This window comes from Bubalus kerabau, chromosome 1 (assembly GCF_029407905.1).
Source record: "Bubalus kerabau isolate K-KA32 ecotype Philippines breed swamp buffalo chromosome 1, PCC_UOA_SB_1v2, whole genome shotgun sequence".
NCBI classification, from domain to species: Eukaryota; Metazoa; Chordata; class Mammalia; order Artiodactyla; family Bovidae; genus Bubalus; species Bubalus kerabau.
The window spans coordinates 141539841-141561769 of record NC_073624.1 but is presented as its reverse complement, the minus strand read 5'-3'; the positions used below and the strand labels follow the sequence as shown (position 1 = coordinate 141561769).

General features: G+C 37.8%; 1 protein-coding gene across 2 annotated transcripts in view; it reads left to right on the top strand.

Moving 5' to 3' along the window:
* RTKN2 (rhotekin 2) overlaps window positions 1-21929 on the top strand; it is a 107728-nt gene that overhangs the window by 12816 nt on the left and 72983 nt on the right. For both annotated transcript variants that reach the window (XM_055590312.1, XM_055590321.1), the window contains one exon: window positions 17051-17106. In XM_055590312.1, coding sequence (XP_055446287.1) covers window positions 17051-17106 — 56 coding nt within the window. The remainder of the gene's footprint in view (window positions 1-17050; window positions 17107-21929) is intronic.

The window sequence follows — 21929 nt, the reverse complement described above, 5'->3', positions numbered from 1 at the left end:
GAGAAAGCCTGTGCACAGCAATGAAGACCCAGTGCAGCCCCCCAACCCCCAAAAAAGTGGAATATAGAAAGCTTTCTAGGTTGAGTAGACAGTAGCTAGTAGGGGTGAGAGGTAGAGTGTGGACAGCTTACGACATTAGTTTAGAGGATAGGATTGCTTGTTTACAGCAGTCTGTCAATATGCTAGTCATTTAATTGGTGAGTAAAACTCACCATCTTTTCCTGTATGTTGTAGCTGTGTGTGCGCGCATGCGCACACACACACACATACGCGTGCAATGTGAATTGTGCCTAGTTCATTGCACTGTTCTGACCCCTATGCCAGACTCCTCTGTCTGTGGAATTTTCCAGGCAAGAATACTGGAGCGGGTTGCCATTTCCTACTCCAGGGGATCTTCCCAACCCAGGGATCAAACCTGTGTCTCTTACATGTCCTGCGTTATCAGGTGGATTCTTTAACACTGTGCCACCTGGGAAGCCCGTATAGCCATAAAGAATTGCTTATATTGGTTCACTTCTTAAAGACAGCTAATGGTTTCCATTTACTGAAATTCTTTAGATAGACACTGCATTCCACGATTCTTGTGGTCTGATCTCAAACTACTTCCATAATAGTTTACAAATTAGTTTGTTAATTTCTACTTTGCAAATTTATTTCAGCCAAATGCTTGGTCTGTATCCCCGAAACGGATTTTGAATTTTCCTGCCCCTGCTTTTGTTTATACTGAAGTGTCCTATCTTCTGTTTCCATTTTATAGACCTTTTTTGTTCTGCCATACCTTACCTGCATCATCAAAGTTTCCTTCATAAGTGAGTTCAAAAAAAGAACATTTCTTACTTATGCTCACAGTAAGGACTCAAAAAATGATTATTTGCTTCCTCTTAGTTCTAGTAACATTTGAGCCATGAATATCTCACTGTAACATACTATATTCTCTTTGGAATATGTATTTTCAATTACATGATAAACTTTCGGAGACAGGGACAATGTCTGGTTCATACTTACTGGTGAAATAGAAATGATGCCTAGAGCTGGAAGGCAATTCACCTGATGTTGATTCTTTTCTCTTTCTCCTTTGTATCCCCCAGAATACCTAATAGTGCCGTGTAATTATTTAAGAACAGTTTAACTTGTGCTTCATAATGTTTTGTGTCATTCTCCCTTCCATGTGTATGATGAACAAATAGGGCTTATAATTTGATAATTGTTAATTGTATGGCAGTTACTTCTTATTCTTCTTGTTACTTTATTCCTTGTTCTTAGGTTCTTAATGTTTTTGCTGGCCTCTATGCTTGCCATGTTCTTGATTGTCCTTTTTTATTCTCTACTTTGTTAACTTTTTTAAAATCAATTTTTATTGTGAAATTTCATATGTAAAAACTTATAAGAATAGTATGATAGACATCATCTTTATTCTCCACCTGGAAGTTTGCCAAATACGTTTGCTCTTTCTCCGTCTTTATCTTTGTACTCATATACACGTGCATGCCTGCATGTGCACACATGCACAGTTTTCTTTTTCTACTCATACACACGCATGCATATGCACATACACACATTTTTCTTTGTGTTGAAGCATTTGAAAATAAGTTGCAGACAACATGGGATGTATATTTCAAAAGTTCAGCATGTATCATCTAAAAACAAGAACATTTTCCTACATAACCAAAGTACGATTATCATATGTAAAATACTGACAGGAATTCCATAATAATCAACTAATATTCAGTCAATATTCAGTTTATCCTCGTTGTCAAAAGAAAATTCTTTATAATTGCTTTTCTCAAACAAGAATTCAATCAAGATTCATTTGATTATGTCTCTTTAGTTTCTTTTATCATTTTACCATTTTCTAAAAACTACTTGTCATTGATGCTTTGAAGATTCTAGACTTTAAAAAATATCCTCTAAAAATATTCTGCATTTTATATTTGTCTGTACAGGGGAGGGAAAATTTTTCTATTTGCTCCTCTGATTTCTTTTGACTGGTCTAATACAAGACAGATTAGTAAAAGAAAAACATTTAATTTTGTATATATGGTGGTCCCATACCAGACCACCTGACCTGCCTCCTCTTGAGAAACCTGTATGCAGGTCAGAAAGCAACAGTTAGAACTGGACATGGAACAACAGACTGGTTCCAAATAGGAAAAGGAGTACGTCAAGGCTGTATATTGTCACCCTACTTATTTAACTCATATGCAGAGTACATCATGAGAAACGCTGGGCTGGAGGAAGCACAAGCTGGAATCAAGATTGCTGGGATAAATATCAATAACCTCAGATATGCAGATAACACCACCCTTATGGCAGAAAGTGAAGAAGAACTAAAGAGCCTTTTGATGAAGGTGAAAGAGGAGAGTGAAAAAGTTGGCTTAAAGCTCAGCATTCAGAAAAGTGAGATCATGGCATCTTGTCCCATCACTTCATGACAAGTAGATGGGGAAACAGTGGAAACAATGGCTGACTTTATTTTTGGGGGCTCCAAAATCACTGCAGATGGTGATTGCAGCCATGAAATTAAAAGACGCTTACTCCTTGGAAGGAAAGTTATGACCAACCTAGACAGCATATTAAAAAGCAGAGACATTACTTTGTCAACAAAGGTTGCTCTAGTCAAGGCTATGGTTTTTCCAGTGGTATTGTATGGATGTGAGAGTTGGACTATAAAGAAAGCTGAGCGCCAGTGAATTGATGCTTTTGAACTGTGGTGTTGGAGAAGACTCTTGAGAGTCCCTTGGACTGCAAGGAGATCCAACCTGTCCATCCTAAAGGAGACCAGTCCGGGTGTTTATTGGAGGGCGTGATGTTGAAGCTGAAACTCCAACACTTTGGCCACCTGATGAGAAGAGCTGACTCATTTGAAAAGACCCTGATGCTGGGAAAGATTGAAGGCAGGAGGAGAAGGGGACAACAGAGGGTGAGATGGTTGGATGGCATCACCAACTCGATGGACATGGGTTTGGGTGGACTCTGGGAGTTGGTGATGGACAGGGAGGCCTGGCGTGCTGGTTCGTGGGTCGCCAAGAGTCGGACATGACTGAGCGACTGAACTAAACTGAACATAACTAAAAGATTCAAAAATTGACCAAAGCAGATTGTTTATTTTATATACCTTTTTGGACAAAGAGTAAATTATTTGTGAAGATTTGAGAAAACAAAGGGATTTGAGCTTAGAGTAGCAAATTAATGAAGAAGTAATGAAGTTTGCATATACAGCTTCTCTCCCCCAAACTATGCGTCTCTGGCAATAAGGATGCTTCCATCCTCCGGCACAGGGAGGGGATCTTCCCATAGGAGCTTTGTTTCCTGCTTTCAGGGGAACAAAGGAGGCTTAGGGTGTTCTCGCATGAACTATTTCTCAGGTAACTTTAATTCAAAATAGTATGTGCCACTTTGGCGTATTTTGGGGTTGCATCCCCCAATTCCCATCAGTTAATTGTTTATGGTATTACTGAACTTTTTCTCATTTTTTGCTGTAACTGAAAGTTGGATCTTAGTCAGATTCTGATTAAACGTATTTTGCAATAATTTTTCTAAGTGAGATTGAATACAGTGTATTCTGCCAATGTATTACAATATGATACTGGTTTTTACTGCTTTAAATAATGTTGAGTTTGATCGCTTGGTTTAAATAGCAGTTGCCACATTTCTCCTCTGTGATACTATAATAGCTTTCCCTTCATGATTCATAAGTAATCTTTGGGCTGTTACATTGTAGCTGGGAGAATATTCTGTCATCCAACAGGCTTTCACTTAATGACTGTATCCATTTATGATCCTTGCCTAAATTATTAGGACTTTACAAGACAGTCATTATCTATTAATAATACTCTGTTTTCCTATAACTTTTGGCTAATATTTCTTTTGTAAGGAAGAGCATTCCTCTTCTTTCTGTCTCCATAGATTTGTGGGGGTTTTTAATCCAATGTGTTATTTTCATTTATATTCATTAATCTTTTTTATAGATTAAATTGTCCCAGTTTTGTTCAATGGAAGGTCCTTTAAACTGGCTTCTTTGTCCTTTTGCCTTGTCTCTCTGTTAGTCATTAGAAACTTTCTTACTTTCTGGCACAAAAGGAGACCCAGGTTTGCCTTGTATTTTCTGTGCATTAGACCTAGAGTCTGCCATTTCTTTAATGAGTCTTGATCTGCTTTAAGCGTCAATGGTAATTTGAAACCAAGATATGAGCATTAGGTATGCTCACTTTTATTGGGATTGCTAATTTTAGGCCTTGAAAATGGTATAACTATGGGAAAGACTTAAAAACTGATGAGTTTATATTGATATTTATAAGTTTTTTGAATTACTTTGTATCTCTTTTTCTTATACTAAATATCTTAATTCCTAAGAAACAGCAATATATTTCCTTATTTGATTTGTATATATATTTGTTTTATACTATGATTATATAAAACAGTTTCATAATTATAATACCAGCATGATTGCTGATATAAATCCATCTGAGCAAGTTCAAGATGTCCTTGTAGTTCTTTTCTGACCTATAGAAATTATTAAAACTTTACAGTGTACATAAAAGTTGAAAGAATTATACTGTGAAGACTGATATATCTGCAACCTAGAGTCTGCAATTAATATTTTACTATATTTGCTTTGTCTTATATCTTTCTATTCATCTATCAGTTCAGATTATTTTTTATGATGAAAGTTCTTTTTTTGCATATGTGTGTGTGTATACATACAAATATATATACATTCTTGTGGATAAAAGGTTAAAAGTTTAAAAGTTACTTAAAATAGCTCTCTCTCTGTGTTTTATGTTATCAGTTTCATAAACAGCCATTCATTACTTGTGTCAGTTTGGGGTTGCCTTTTATCCCTCTTTGAATAAACTATGCTTTCTGTATATGCTTTGTTTGTTTTTCCTCAATGCTGGATTAGTAGTACCTGCCTCTATTCCCACTTGAAGAGACAAACACTGTTCTTTTTCTTTTTTTCACCATAGATTTTGCCTTAATTTTGCCTCTAGAAATTAATATAAATGGGATTTGTCCAGTGTATACCCTGTTCTTTTCATCAGCATAATATTTTTGAGATTCTTCAGTAACTAGCATATATCAGTGAGACTCTTCAGTAACTAGCATGTATTGTTCCTTTTTACTGATAAGTATTTCTCTGTATGAATATACCATGGTGCCACTTCCTTCTCTGGGGTTAACTTCTGTCCAATTTATTCCTAGTTGTGTTTTAAATAGTTTGTCCATATTTTAAATTGTTTTCTCTGGGAGACTTTCTCGGATATGAGTTACTCTTAACATTGCATCTTGATTAGATAAATTTTTATTTTTTCCTACTTTACAAAATGCTTTGACATTTTCTCTCTGACTTCATGTGGTCAGCTTTCATGACTGTCTTACAGATTTTTGAAGTTAAATTTATTTTAATCAAAGTACAAAGTTCAGGCTGGAAGTTGAATGGTTCGTGAAGACCAACAAGACTTTCTAGAACTAACACCTGAAAAAGATGTCCTTTTCATTATAGGGGACTGGAATGCCAAAGTAGGAAGTCAAGAAACACCTGGAGTAACAGGCAAATTTGGCCTTGGAGTACAGAAGGAAGCAGAGCAAAGGCTAATAGAGTTTTGCCAAAAGAATGCACTGGTTATAACAAACACCCTCTTCCAACAACACAAGAGAAGACTCAACACATGGACATCACCAGATGGTCAACACCAAAATCAGATGGATTATATTCTTTGCAGCCAAAATGGAGAAGCTCTATACAGTCAGTAAAAACAAGACCAGGAGCTGACTGTGGCTCAGACCATGAACTCCTTATTGCCAAATTCAGACTTAAATTGAGGAAAGTAGGGAAAACCACTAGACCATTCAGGTATGACTTAAATCAAATCCCTTATGATTATACAGTGGAAGTGAGAAATAGATTCAAGGGATTAGATCTGATAGACAGAGTGCCTGATGAACTATGGACGGAGGTTTGTGACATTATACAGGAGACAAGGATCAAAACCACCTCCAAGAAAAAGAAATGCAAAAAAGCAAAATGGCTGTCAGAGGAGGCCTTAGAAATAGCTGTGAAGAGAAGAGAAACCAAAAGAAAAGGAGAAAAGAAAAGATACACCCATTTGAATGCAGAGTTCCAAAGAATAGCAAGGAGTGATAAGAAAGCCTTCCTCAGTGGTTAGTGCAAAGAAATAGAGGAAAACAATAGAATGGGAAAGACTACAGGTCTCTTCAAGAAAATTAGAGATACTAAGGGAACATTTCATGCAAAGATGAGGTCAATAAAGGACAGAAATGGTATGGACCTAATAGAAGCAGAAGATATTAAGAAGAGGTGGCAAGAATACACAGAAGAACTGTACAAAAAAGATCTTCACAACCAAGATAATCATGATGGTGTGATCACTCACCTAGAGCCAGACATCCTGGAATTCAAGTGAAGTCAAGTGGACCTTAGAAAGCTTCACTACGAACAAAGCTAGTGGAGGTGATGGAATTCCAGTTGAGCTCTTTCAAATCCTGAGAGATGATGCTGTGAAAGTGCTGCGCTCACTATGCCAGCAAATTTGGAAAACTCAGCAGTGGCCACAGGACTGGAAAAGGTCAGTTTTCATTCCAATCCCAAAGAAAGGCAATGCCAAAGAATGCTCAAACTACCGCACAATTGCACTCATCTCACACACTAGTAAAGTAATGCTCAAAATTCTCCAAGCCAGGCTTCAGCAATACATGAACTGCGAACTTCCAGATGTTCAAGCTGGTTTTAGGAAAGGCAGAGGAACCAGAGATCAAATTGCCAACATCTGCTGGATCATGGAAAAAGCAAGAGAGTTGCAGAAAAACATCTATTTCTGCTTTATTGACTATGCCAAAGCCTTTGACTGTGTGGATCACAATAAACTGTGGAAAATTCTGAAAGAGATGGGAATACCAGACCACCTGACCTGCCTCTTGAGAAACCTATATACAGGTCAGGAAGCAACAGTTAGAACTGGACATGGAACAACAGACTGGTTCCAAATAGGAAAAGGAGTATGTCAAGGCTGTATATTGTCACCCTGCTTATCTAACTTCTATGCAGAGTACATCATGAGAAACGCTGGGCTGGAAGAAGCACAAGCTGGAATCAAGATTGCAGGGAGAAATATCAATAACCACAGATATGCAGATGAAACCATCCTTATGGCAGAAAGTGAAGAGGAACTAAAAAGCCTCTTGATGAAAGTGAAAGAGGAGAGTGAAAAAGTTGGCTTAAAGCTCAGCCAACTTATTCAGAAAAAGTTGGCTTAAAGCTTAGCCAACTTATTCAGAAAAAGTTGGCTTAAAGCTCAGCCAACTTATTCAGATTAATAAGATCATGGTATATGGTCCCATCACTTCATGGGAAATAGATGAGGAAACAGTGGAAACAGTGTCAGACTTTACTTTTTTGGGCTCCAAAATCACTGCAGATGGTGATTGCAGCCATGAAATTAAAAGACGCTTACTCCTTGGAAGGAAAGTTTTGACCAACCTAGATAGCATGTTGAAAAGCAGAGACATTACTTTGCCAACAAAGATCCGTCTAATCAAGGCTATGGTTTTTCCAGTGTCATGTATGGATGTGAGAGTTGGACTGTGAAGAAAGCTGAGTGCCGAAGAATTGATGGGTTTGAACTGTGGTGTTGGAAAAGACTCTTTAGAGTCTCTTGGACTGCAAGGAGATCCAACCAGTCCATCCTAACAGAGATCAGTCCTTGGTGTTCATTGGAAGGACTGATGCGAAACTCCAATACTTTGGCCACCTATGCGAAGAGTTGACTCATTGGAAAAGACCCTGGTGCTGGGAGGGATTGGGGGCAGGAGGAGAAGGGGACGACAGAGGATGAGATGGCTGGATGCCATCACCGACTTGATGGACATGAGTTTGAGTGAACTCCGGGAGTTGGTGATGGACAGGGAGGCCTGGAGTGCTGTGATTCATGGGGTTGCAAAGAGTCGGACATGACTGAGCGACTGAACTGAACTGAACTGAGGAACTGAACTGAACAAAGTTCAATATCTATGTATACTTACATATATGCAGTGGGGCTTCTCTGGTAGCTCAGCTGGTAAAGAATCTGCCTGTAATGCAGGAGACCCTAGTTCTATTCCTGGGTCAGCAAGATCTGCTGGAGAAGGTATAGGCTCCCCACTCTAGTATTCTTGGGCTTCCCTGGTGGCTCAGACAGTAGAATCTGCCTGTGGTGCAGGAGACCTGAGTTCAATCCTTGGGTTGGGAAGATCCCCAGAAGGATGAAATGGCTACCTGCTCTAGTATTCTGGCCTGAAGAACTCCATGAACTGTATATAGTCCATGGGGTTGCAAAGAGTCAGTGTGACTGAGTGACTTTCACTTCACTTTTTCATATATATGCAAAAGATCTGTGTTATTGGTTACATTTTTAAGATCTTCTATTGCCTTACTTATTTTTTGACCACTTTAACTATCTTGGACCAAAAGAGGTTAAGATTTTTGTTATTATTAAGGTTTTGCTGTCTTACCCTTCTATATCCTATACTTTCTGTTTTATGAAACATTTGGTACTTTAGTACTTGTTATGTATTCATTGCTAGTTGCAGCCTTTAGCATTATAGAGTCTCCTTTTGTTGTTGTCCTGTAGAGATTTTGGATCTGAGTTCTACAATTTCCTGATAACAAGATCATATACTCTGATTTCTTATTGTTTGCATTTGTTTGGTGTATCTTTGTCCATCTCTAATTAGCCTTTATGAATTGTTTGTTGAAAGTGTGTTTCTTGTATTCATGAGTTTTACATTATGAGCCTATCTGAAAATCCTTTTACTAGAGAAATTAGGGCTTCCCTGGTAGCTCAGATGGTAAAGAATACTCCGGCGATGCAGGAGAACTGGGTTTGATTTTATATATATATAGCTGATATACTTGATTTCAGTTTTGTCATATTCATATGTGTTAACTTATGTGTATTATAATTATAGCTTGTCTTTTATATGTGGCCTGTTTTCCTTATTCTTTTTTTGATTTAAGAAGATTGATTGTCATTGTAGTACTGGAACTTTGTATGTTTAAAAACTATATACTGTTAGCTTTATAATGACCTTAATTCTTTTTTTTCTTAGGCTTCTCCTATTTTGTTTTTCTGCTTTATATGATATCATTTTGGAGAAGGCAATGGCAACCTACTCCACTACTCTTGCCTGGAAAATCCCATGGACGGAGGAGCCTGGTAGGCTGCAGTCCATGGGGTCACTAAGAGTCAGACATGACTGAGTGACTTCCCTTTCACTTTTCACTTTCATGCATTGGAGAAGGAAATGGCAACCCACTCCAGTGTTCTTGCCTGGAGAATCCCAGGGACGGGGGAGCCTGGTGGGCTGCTGCCTATGGGGTCACACAGAGTTGGACAAGACTGAAGCCACTTAGCAGGAGCAGCAGCAGCAACATGATACCATTTTGTTTATACTTACAATTTTCTGTGTGGAAATCAATGAACTTATTCTATTTTCCCATTTCTTCCTTTTCTACCATTCTGTCTTTTTTTTTAGAGTTGTATTTCTGTTTTGCTAAGTAGATAGTGTTTACATACCAATCCTGCACTTGTATCCTCACCTTTATTTTAGTCTTTGGTCTGCAGTTCAATAAATATAATGTTTGATACCTGTCTTTTTGTTATGCTTTCTAAAATCATCTGTTGTTTAGAGGAAGCTCATGAGCTAGTGGATTCCTTAAAGTGAATACAGTTTTCTTCATATTCTTGTATCTTTAAAGTGCTTTGCTTTAGTGTTGGTACCTAAAGTACAGCTTGATTGGATATGAAATCCTTGGCCAACACTTTCTTTCGCTGAGATTCTCTGAATACCTTGCTCCATTGTTGTATTGTTATCAATAAATTTCACGTCTGATTTTTTTCCTTTTTTAAAAAGACCAGGTCGTTTATCTGGTATATGACTAAGGCTGAGCATTTTGGCTTATTTAGTGCCTTTGAAATATTGGCTCAGATGGTAAAGAATCTGCCTGCCATAGAGGAGACTCAGGTTCAATCACTGGGTTGGAAAGATCCCCTGTAGAAGGGGATGGCAACTCACTCCAGTATTCTTGCCTGGAGAATTCCGTGGACAGAGGAGCCTGGCAGGCTACCATCCATGGGGTTTCAAAGAGTTGGACACGACTGAGTGACTTAAAATACTCAGTTCTTTTATCTTCAGAAAGTTTTCCTGGAGTTAAAGCCTCGAGGGGTGGGGGTGGGGGAAACATTAATTCTGTCCTATCTTGTTATTTTATTTTTCTTATTTAAGGGCTCCAGTTGCATGCAGATTGGATCTTCTTTGCCTGTCTTTTATGTCTATCACTTTCTCTTTGATGTTTTTAAACTCTTTATTTTTTTGTTTTGATCCACTGTATCCCTTTTTGCAGCATTTACCTGCTGTTTATCCTTTACTAGTATGGGGTGTTAGATTTCAAATTCTTGGTTTCTCTCCTATTTGCAGTAGCTTTTTAAGCTACACTTAATTCATTTTGAAGTATCATGTTACTTTTTTTTTGTTCTTTGTTTTTTGGAGAGTGGTTGGTGGGGTATTTTTATCAGCTGAAGCATTGGAATTCTACTTTCATTTTATAGTAACTTTCTATGGGTGTTTGAGTCCTTTTTTTTGGTTGTTGTTCCTAATGAAATACGTAGGATGCAGTATTTTTCTGGGTCAAGTGGTGATAGTGGAGGGGAGTGGGTAAAAGGAGTTACTTGGTTTCATAGTTCAAAAGTGTTTTCTATTATTGGAAGGATGGATAGTAGTTTCTTTAATAAATGGTTCCTTTAGAGATGTTGGTCGGTTGATTTTCTGATAGTTTGATGCTATATCTAATGGGTTTTAATTTCAGTTCCTTTCTCCTCTTCCTCTTCTTTCTCGTCCCCCCACCCCCACCCTTTCTCTGCCTCCTCTTGCTCCCTCTCCCCTCCTTTTCCTTGTCTTCTTCCTTCCGTCTTTTTTTCATGGCCAAACCTTCAAAGGATACCTCGGCAATTGTGTGTGTCTCTTCTCCACAAGACTAACAACTTCTCAACCACAATGCTTTCGGAGCCCCTACCAGGGCTGTGGTAGCCACCAGATTTTGTATCCATCTTCTAGAGGAGAGGATTAAATAAGTTGATCTTATTTTGTGTTCTGCAATTGGTTTTCAGTTGCTCAGTCATGTCCAACACTTTGCGACCCCATGGACTGCAGCATGCCAGGCTTCCCTGGCCTTCACCATCACCCAACTTGCTCAAACTTATGTTCATTGAGTCAGTGATGCCATCCAACCATCTTGTCCTCTGTTGCCCCTTTCTCCTCCTGCCTTCAATCTTTCCCAGGATCAGGCCTTTTCCATTGAGTCAGCTCTTTGCATCAGGTGGCCAATTGTTTTGCAATACCTGACTATTTGGGTAAGGCCTCCAAGAGCTGGCTCTGTTGTTTTCAGTTGTAAATTGAAGTCTGTTTTCCAGTTATGCTGTTGGTTTGGGCCATAGATGATTTTATTTGCTTTCCTTGTTGATGTAAAACTTTTCATAGGATTCTAGAAAAGATTCCAATTTGACTATCATTATCTTCCCTGGTGGCTCAGAGGTTAAAGCATCTGCCTGCAGTGAGGGAGACCTGGGTTTGATCCCTGGGTTGGGAAGATCCCCTGGAGAAGAAAATGGCAACCCACTCCAGTGTTCTTGCCTGGGAAATCCCATGGACAGAGGAGCCTGGTGGCCTATAGTCCACAGGATCGCAAAGAGTTGGACACGACTGAGCGACTTCATTATCACTATCACTGTCTATCATTATCTTATAGAAGCTGGGAAGTCATACTCCGATCACTTTAACAAATGATTTAGTGCCTCTTCCATGTAAGCTTCAAATTAATACTAAAGCCACTAATACTCACAAAATAATCCTGGTTTTAATGGACCTTTCTAAGAATGATACACAAATACTAGGGCTTCTGTGGTGGTTCAGATGGTAAAGAATCTGCCTGCAGTGCAGGAGACCTGGGTTCAATCCCTGGGTCGGAAAAATCCCCTGGAGAAGGGAATGGCTACCCATTACAGTATTCTGGCCTGGAGAATTCCATGGATAGAGGAGCCTGGCGAGCTACAGTCCATGGGGTCCCAGAGTCGGACATGAGTTAGCGACTAACACAAAAATGATACTGCTGCTGCTACTGCTAAGTCACGTCAGTTGTGTCTGACTCTCTGTGACCCTATAGACAGTGGCCCACCAGGCTCCCATCCCTGGGATTCTCCAGGCAAGCATACTGGAGTGGGTTGCCATTTCCTTCTCCAGTGCAGGAAAGTGAAAAGTGAAAGTGAAGTCGCTCAGTCATGTCAGACTTGTCGCGACCTCATGGGCTGTAGCCTACCAGGCTCCTCCATCCATGGGATTTCCCAGGCATGAGTACTGGAGTGGGTTGCCATTGCCTTCTCCAAAAAATCATACAGAATACATTAAAAATATTATTTTATTCAGTAGCTATTAGATAAATACTTCCCACCATTTACAGATGAGGATTCTGAGTCTGAGAGGTTAACAGCAACTTACTAACTAGTTATTAATGGGTAAGAGTCACACCTGTAGGACTTGCTCCACCAAAATGACCATATCCTATTTTACTTCATTTGATATTCACTAAACATTTATGGCAATGGCACCCTACTCCAGTACTGTTGCCTGGAAAATCCCATGGATGGAGGAGCCTGGTAGGCTGCAGTCCATGGGGTCGCTAAGAGTCAGACACGACTGAGCGACTTCACTTTCACTTTTCACTTTTCATGCATTGGAGAAGAAAATGGCAACCCACTCCAGTGTTCTTGCCTGGAGAATCCCGTGGACGGAGAAGCCTGGTAGTCTGCAGTCCATGGGGTCGCACAGAGTCAGACACGACTGAAGCGACTTAGCAGCAGCAAACATTTATGGAGTTCCTTAGACAGTACTGAGTTGTATATTAGGCACTGGTGATTGAGCAGTGAACAAAATAGGCCGAAATGCTATTCTTTTGTTTTTTTAAAATAATTTTATTTATTTATTTTTGGCCGTGCTGGGTCATCACTGCTGCGTGAGCTTTTCTCTAGTTGCCATGGATGGGGGCGGTACTTTGCTGAGGTGCCTGGACTTCTCATTGCAGTGGCTTCTCTCGTTGTGGAGCACTCAGGTGGCTCTGGTGGCTGTGGCTCCTGGGCTTTGGAGCACAGGCTTAACAGTTGTGGTGCCTGAGCTTAGTTGCTCCACAGCATGTGGGAGCTTCCTGGATCAGGGATCGAACCTACGTCTACTGCATTGGCAGGTGGATTCCTTACCAGTGAGCCGCCAGGGAAGCCCCCCAAATTCCTATTCTTACAGAACTTACATTTTAGCAATAATATGCTCTCCTGGCCTAACCCACTAGTCTATCTTCTTGAAACTTTATTTGACTTTGTGCAAGTAATACTAGTCAAAGGTATTTATAGGACCTAATTATATGTATCATTCAACATGATTGTGATTTTAATAATGCCACAAAGCTAAATAGTTTCTTACACTCCAATTGACTAGTTTAATTACTTATATACTATAACATAAACAAAAATAAAAGCTAAAAATGTAGATTGCCAGTGAAATTATGTACTCTTGGTGTTTCTGCAATACAGTATGGTATGTTAAAGACATTACTGGTTTTACTTTTTTAAACTTTATATTGTTTGGTGTCTGTTGAAAATAGGTTGTTATTTCAAGATTTAAAGTAGAAAACTCATCTTCCCAACCTAACATACTTATGAAAGTATTGATTTTATACCGCATAGTTTTAGATGGCTTAAAATTCCATGTTAAGCATTTCTGAGTGTTTTAGTCTTCACTTACTTGCGTGAGAGGTGAAGGATTTTTATGACCTGCTTTTAAATACTAGAATCCTATTTAGAATTCTTCTATTGCTTTGTTAAGAAAATGATACTTTCATCATGTGTCATTTCTTACTGTATTTTGTTAACTCTGAAAGGCAGTGCTATTGTAAATTCCAGTATGGAACAATATAAAATAAGGTAATCTGTATTTACTCTGCTAATTTTAATACAGATTTTTGAGCAACAAAGTGGCTGATTGGCACCCTCTGTTGGTCATTTTATTTACCTACAGGCAGACATATGTTAATAAAATAGTTAAAAATTTGTCTTTTATATTTTTATTTGTCTTTTAAATTAGCTTTTACAAATCTTACCAAAATAATTCTCTAAACCAGGTTTGTAAGAATAAGGTACACTGTTATATAGCTGTGCTTTTGATTGAGTGATTTTTATGGTTATTTGCTTTTTCTTCAGACTGGCTAATTGTAGCATTTAGAATTGGCATTAACATTGCAGATTTTAAAGCAAGTATTTGTTTAACTGTAGCAAACTATTAGCTACAGTAGCACGTTGTTAAATAGATAATGTTTAACAATTTTGTTGTCAATTTGGATTAATTAGAAAAACATAACGTTTTAGCACCCTAAATAGCAATTGAATTATATGAATTGAAAATAATTCAAGCTTCTGAAACATGAGGCTGGATTACCTCATCTCTTAATTTTTTAAAGGCAGACTTAATTATTCTGTAAGATTATATGGTTAATTGGATTTATATTATAGTTTGATAATATTTGTGTATAATAAATGTGTTGACTAGTCCTGAAAAGGACTTTTCTATTCAAGTAATTTACAGTTATAGGGGAAAAAAGCTATACCCTGCCAGGTGGTTGAATAATTTAGAGTGGGAACATTTTTTTGGTAAATATTCAGCCAGTTGCTCTTGGTGTTTCTAGTATTTTAGAATTTCACTTGTCTGCCAAAGCCTTAAATTTAATCCAATTTAATAATGCCTAATGGATTTAAATTTTAGCATAATCTATGATCTATTCCATAATACTGAAGTTACTCACTGTATTAGAGCTTCCTTGTATTTTTTCACTGAAATAAATAATTTGAAGAATTTATGCATTGCTCATATAGGAGATATTTTTAGAAATATTTACTTACAAATGCCAGCCAACTGTGTTTATACTATATTTCTTGTACCAGTTTGAGGAAATTGAGATTTGTGTTTGATTTCTAGTTGGCCTTTCAGTATGTAATTTCAAAGCATAGTAGACTATTCAGTTGAATTTTTCACTCTGATGACCTAGTAAGCCAGCTGGTATTCCCCAACATGACAAACTGAACTTGTCTATGAAATATTGAACTTGACTCTCTAAAATTTATGATTCAACAAAACATTATTTTGAAATAATGAGTACTTTTATTTTTCACTGAGTGAATTCCCTGTTTTAATTTAAATACCAGTGTAACCACAAAATTATTAGATGGGATCCTGAGAATTTATGGCTTTAAGTCTACTATATTACTTGTTATACCTAGTGCTAGATTCTATAAATTCTATATATATAAATTCTATAAATACTATATATATAAATGTCCCGTGTAGGCTTACTGACCATAAGTACCTCAGTAAATTATTTTTGCTCCTTTGGAATATATTTCAGCTGTAATACTTATGGGCTTAATCCAATAAGAGAGTTAAAAAAAAAGTAGGATGATATATTTTGTTTTAAAATTTGATGTGTGATAATGAATATTATGTGCAGTCTTTTTAGCAAGGCTACTGATGTGTATAAAATGTGTCATACTCTTCTGAAACTTAGATACACTTCACACTCTCACTCAATCTTTCTCCAAAAGCCCTTTTAGAATCAAAACAGTATTCAAATGAAGCTTCTATCTTATCACATACTTGAGGTACCTAATTAAATTAACTGGCGTTTAATTGGCTAACCAAATTGAATAAAGACAAAAGGAAAAAAAAAAAGAAAAAAACAGTGCACAGAAGACTACTCCTGGATACATTGCTCTAGAAATGGAATGCTAATCTCTAAATGTAGGTTATTTATTAGGAAAAAGAATATTGGAGAACTGTTTAGAGATGGGATTGATTTGGTGTAATGGAAATAGAGTCCCTTGGACTGCAAGGAGATCCATCCAGTCCATTCTAAAGGAGATCAGCCCTGGGTGTTCTTTGAAAGGAATGATGCTAAAGCTGAAACTCCAGTGCTTTGGCCACCTCATGCAAAGAGTTGACTCATTGGAAAAGACTCTGATTCCGGGAGGGATTGGGGGCAGGAGGAGAAGGGGACGACAGACGATGAGATGGCTGGATGGCATCACCGACTCGATGGACGTGAGTTTGAGTGAACTCCGGGAGTTGGTGATGGACAGGGAGGCCTGGCGTGCTGCGATTCATGGGGTCGCAAAGAGTCGGACACGACTGAGCAACTGAACTGAACTGAATGGAAATAATTATTTTGAAAAAAAAATTTGTGATAATAGTATAGTCTACATTCAAACCTGGAAGTGTCTTACATCCCAAGAATTTCCTTTGAGACATTTTCTATTGTCATGCTAATGTTTTCCTCTCCACATTTATTCTCTCTAGAGGGCCACTCCCTTCCTTTGCCACCCTAGTTAATTTATTGTTTTGATATATGCTTAGTGTTTAAAGCTTCAAGGAAATAAATTACAATATTACTTGCACATGAATATGTAGCAGAGAGTAATTTTTTAAATGTTTGTTGGGGATTTTATAGGGATAATATACTCTTCGGTGGCAAGCTCATGGTTAGAAAGTTTATTTATTAACTTTTTCAGATGACTATAATCTGGTAAGCTAGAAATGTAACTTATGAAATGGTTACCCAAGATATACTTCCTAGGACTTGTGTAAATATGGCATATCTTGTTTATAAATGTAAGAGGTCACAAAAGACTTTCATTGTAGAGTAAGCTAATATGCAATCATCAGGGAAAGTACAGGTTATATGAAAAAATCAAAGAGAGAATGGCTCTATTTCTTTTAAAGTCAGCTAGCTGTTGACTAAACATCACAAAATTTGAGTCAAATAGTTTATATTAACTGGAAGTCATTGTTATTCCAGGATACGTGTTTATTTTTAATATTTAGGCATTTATGAAAGATTGTTAAAACAATTGCTTATTAGAGAAGATCTTTGTTTTTTCATTAGGTTTTCATTTTCTTTTGACAGTGAGAATTTTGAAAGTAAAGAACGGACAGCTTGTAGAGGAAAGATTGCCATATCAGGTATGCTGTAATGGATCATTTTTATATTGCTGAGTAAATTCTATAAAGTAACTTCCTAGAGTTAGTGTTTTTTTTAATTCCTTATATCCATTTTCATTTTTCATTTTATTTTGCATACCTCTACCAGAATATTTGTCCTAAAACACTGTTTTCATCATTATGCTCTACATTTGTGTAGAATATTAGAGTCTGAGAAAACCGATGCGTGTATATTGCATACATTAATGTAGTTTTCTCTTCAGTGCAACACTGGGAAATAAGCAGGGTAGTTCTGTTTTTCTACAGACTCACTTAGCAGCAGCAGCAGAGGTTAAATGACTTCCTGTAAGTAGTTGAGCTGGGCTACAAACTCTAGTCTTTTGACTCTCCATTCCTTTTCTGCTCAGAAGTTTCAATACCGCTTTCTCTTAATGTTTGTCTACCCTGAAATTTCCATGAGGGTTGGAACCGTGTTTGCTTTGTTTGTCACTGTATACCCAGAAACTCATACAGTGCTCATACGTAGTTATTATTCAGTGAATGTTGATTGGGTGATGACTGCACTCTGTTGCCCGTAGGATGGAGAGCAGACTCTCCCCCACCAGAGTTTTATATTTTGATCCAACCATTTTTCCTTAGATTGTATAGTCCATGGGGTTGCAAAGAGTTGGACATGACTGAGTGACTTTCACACTCACAACTATTTTTCTAGTCATATCATCCACTATTCCTATACATAAGCTGTCTGTGTTACCATATATTTTTCTCTGTGTTCTGTCAATACATCCTATGTTCCTGACCCCCAGTTAACTCTTGAAATAACTATAGTATCTTCAGGATCTAATAGCTCACCTATAAAGCCTTGCCTGTTATCATTCCCCTAGAAATGATGTTCTCCTTCTCTGAATTCTTAATGCGGTTAGGAAACCCTTTACCACTAGATGGCACTTATGCTGTGTTGTCTCAGTTTCTCCAAAGAGTTTAAGGAAGCTAAAGACAATGGCTTGGAGATACCACAGATTGGAGTGAATAAATACATGACTGACTCATGTGTCTGGTAGTTAGATAATGTATCTTTTATAATTATTATCTCACTGATACATTTTAGAAACAACAGACCTCCAGCAGTCCTTAAGTAATAACTAGTTTGTTTCATTGGCTGAAAGCCTTATTCTCTTAGCTCCAGGAAGCCTGCTGCTGCATTTCAGGCCATGTCACCCGAGGAACTGTTTTTAGAAATGTCTTCATGATAAACAAAAATTCTACTACAGGATGGGTAGACCTGAATTTTACATATGACATAATTGTCCTAAATCAGAGGAATTATTCTTAGCAGAAATTCTTCAGAAAATAACTATATATAAAAATCTGTTGTTTGCTGTATAGTTATTTATGTTTTCCTCTTTGAAATTATGAGTGGAATAAAACATGTTTTTTATCTTATTTATGCTTCTGATGCCAAACATAGCACTTTTACATATTATACTGTTGTTAACTATGTTCAATAAATTTTAATGTGAAAAAAACAAAATATTATAGATTTTTAAAGAGGATTCTAAAAATACTTAAATATAATCCTTAAATAATTAAATATAATTCCTTGCTTATGCTGTAGTGCCACTCAGTACACAAATGAAATGTGTTAAATTGTTGTTGAAGACTGAGTGCCATGGTAGAGTGAGCCTCTATTGTCATTTCATAATAGGTTATTGACGGCAGCAGTTCATGAAATTAGCATTAACTGTCCATTTAGAAGAGTGTTTAAATAAAACCATTTAAGAGAGAAAACTATTTTCTTGACCACGAATACTTGAGTGTAGAAATTAATCTTATTTCATGTGTTCTTTATTATAAATGATAATTTTAAATTAAGGAGCCAAAATTCTCAGAAAATGGGATACATTTTCTTCTACAAAATTTCTTCTCATCTTTGCTTAGGCTTAATCATACCCTGTCTGTGTATTTGTAAAAGATAAAAACAAAGAACATTAAAAATGAATTCACCTTTATAAATCCATTTTGTTTGATAGGGGAATGAAAATATGACTTGTTTTGGTCAAAATGAATATTTGCAACAAAATTTCATAGCGTTTCTGAGATTACATTGTTTTCCAGAAGATACTTGGGTTTTCTGTTTCCAGCTTCACCATTCACTGGCCAGATCTTTCACTTCAGTTCAGTTCAGTCGCTCAATCATGTCCGACTTTTTGCAACCCCATAAACAGCAGCACGCCAGGCCTCCCTGTCCATCACCAACTCCCGGAGTTCACTCAAACTCACATCCATCGAGTCGGTGATGCCATCCAGCCATCTCATCCTCTGTCATCCCCTTCTCCTCCTGCCCCCAATCCCTCCCAGCATCAGAGTCTTTTCCAATAAGTCAACTCTTCTCATGAGGTGGCCAAAGTACTGGAGTTTCAGCTTTAGCATCATTCCTTCCAAAGAACACCCAGGACTGATCTCCTTTAGAATGGACTGGATGGATCTTCTTGCAGTCCAAGGGACTCTCAAGAGTCTTCTCCAACACCACAGTTCAAAAGCATCAGTTCTTCGGCACTCAGCTTTCTTCACAGTCCAACTCTCACATCCATATATGACCACTGGAAAAACCATAGCCTTGACTAGACAGACCTTTGTTAGCAAAGTAATGTCTCTGTTTTTGAATATGCTATCTAGACTGGTCATAACTTTCCTTCCAAGGAGTAAGCGTCTTTTAATTTCATGGCCGCAGTCACCATCTGCAGTGATTTTGGAGCCCAAAATATAAAGTCTGACACTGTTTCCACTGTTTCCCCATCTATTTGCCATGAAGTGATGGGACCAGATGCCGTGATCTTAGTTTTCTGAATTTTGAGCTTTAAACCAACTTTTTCACTTTCCTCTTTCACTTTCATCAAGAGGCTTTTTAGTTCCTCTTCACTTTCTGCCATAAGGGTGGTGTCATCTGCATATCTGAGGTTATTGATATTTCTCCCAGCAATCTTGATTCCAGCTTGTGTTTCTTCCAGCCCAGCATTTCTCATGATGTACTCTGCATAGAAGTTAAATAAGCAGGGTGACAATATACAGCCTTGATGTACTCCTTTTCCTATTTGGAACCAGTCTGTTGTTCCATGTCCAGTTCTAACTGTTGCTTCCTGACCTGCATATAGGTTTCTCAAGAGGCAGGTCAGGTGGTCTGGTATTCCCATCTCTTTCAGAATTTTCCACAGTTGATTGTGATCCACACAGTCAAAGGCTTTGGCATAGTTAATAAAGCAGAAATAGATGTTTTTCTGGAACTCTCTTGCTTTTTCCATGATCCAGCAGATGTTGGCAATTTGATCTGTGGTTCCTCTGCCTTTTCTAATGCCATCTTGAACATCTGGAAGCTCACGGTTCACGTACTGCTGAAGCTTGGCTTGGAGAATTTTGAGCATTACTTTACTAGTGTGTGAGATGAGTGCAATTGTGTGGTAGTTGGAGCATTCTTTGGCATTGCCTTCTTTGGGATTGGAATGAAAACTGACCTTTTCCAGTCCTGTGGCCACTGCTGAGTTTTCCAAATTTGCTGGCATAGTGAGTGCAGCACTTTCACAGCATCATCTTTCAGGATTTGAAAGAGCTCAACTGGAATTCCATCACCTCCACTAGCTTTGTTCGTAGTGATGCTTTCTAAGGCCCACTTGACTTCACATTCCAGAATGTCTGGCTCTAGGTGAGTGATCATACCATTGTGATTATCTGGGTCATGAAGATCTTTTTTGTACAGTTCTTCTGTGTATTCTTCCCACCTCTTCTGAATATCTTCTGCTTGTGTTAGATCCATACTATTTCTGTCCTTTGTGGACCTCATCTTTGCATGAAATGTTCCCTTGGTATCTCTAATTTTCTTGAAGAGATCTCTAGTCTTTCCCATTCTGTTGTTTTCCTCCATTTCTTTGCATTGATCACTGAAGAAGGCTTTCTTATCTCTTCTTGCTATTCTTTGGAACTCTGCATTCAGATATTTATATCTTTCCTTTTCTCCTTTGCTTTTCGCTTCTCTTCTTTTCAAAGCTATTTGTAAGGCCTCCCCAGACAGCCATTTTGCTTTTTTGCATTTCTTTTCCATGGGGATGGTCTTGATCTCTGTCTCCTGTACAGTGTCACGAACCTCAGTCCATAGTTCATCAGGCACTTTATCTATCAGATCTAGTTCCTTAACTCTATTTCTCACTTCCACTGTATAATCATAAGGGATTTGATTTAAGTCATACCTGAATGGTCTAGTGGTTTTCTCTACTTTCTTCAATTTAAGTCTGAATTTGGCAATAAGGAGTTCATGATGTGAGCCACAGTCAGCTCCCAGTCTTGTTTTTGCTGACTGTATAGAGCTTCTCCATCTTTGGCTGCAAAGAATATAGTCATTCTGATTGATGAAGACCAGTCGATGTTGACCATCTGGTGATGTCCATGTGTAGAGTCTTCTCTTGTGTTGTCAGAAGAGGGTGTTTGCTATGACCAGTGTGTTCTCTTGGCGAAACTCTAGTAACCTTTGCCCTGCTTCATTCCGTATTCCTAGGCCAAATTTGCCTGTTACTCCAGCATTCCAGTCTCCTATAATGAAAAGAACATCTTTTTTGGGTGTTAGTTCTAAAAGGTCTTGTAGGCCAGATCTTTAGGAAAGTTAGAAGAATAATTGAGGTTTATCCTGATTATTTCTGCTAAACATAAAAAACTTGCACATGGTAAACAGGCAGACTACTAATTCAATGACTAAAGCCAAATCAGTTCACAAAAGTAACTTGGATTTCACTTTTGAAAATGACAGAACTTCTAGGACCTAATAGCATCAATTTAGCTATCCTAATCAGTTTCAACAA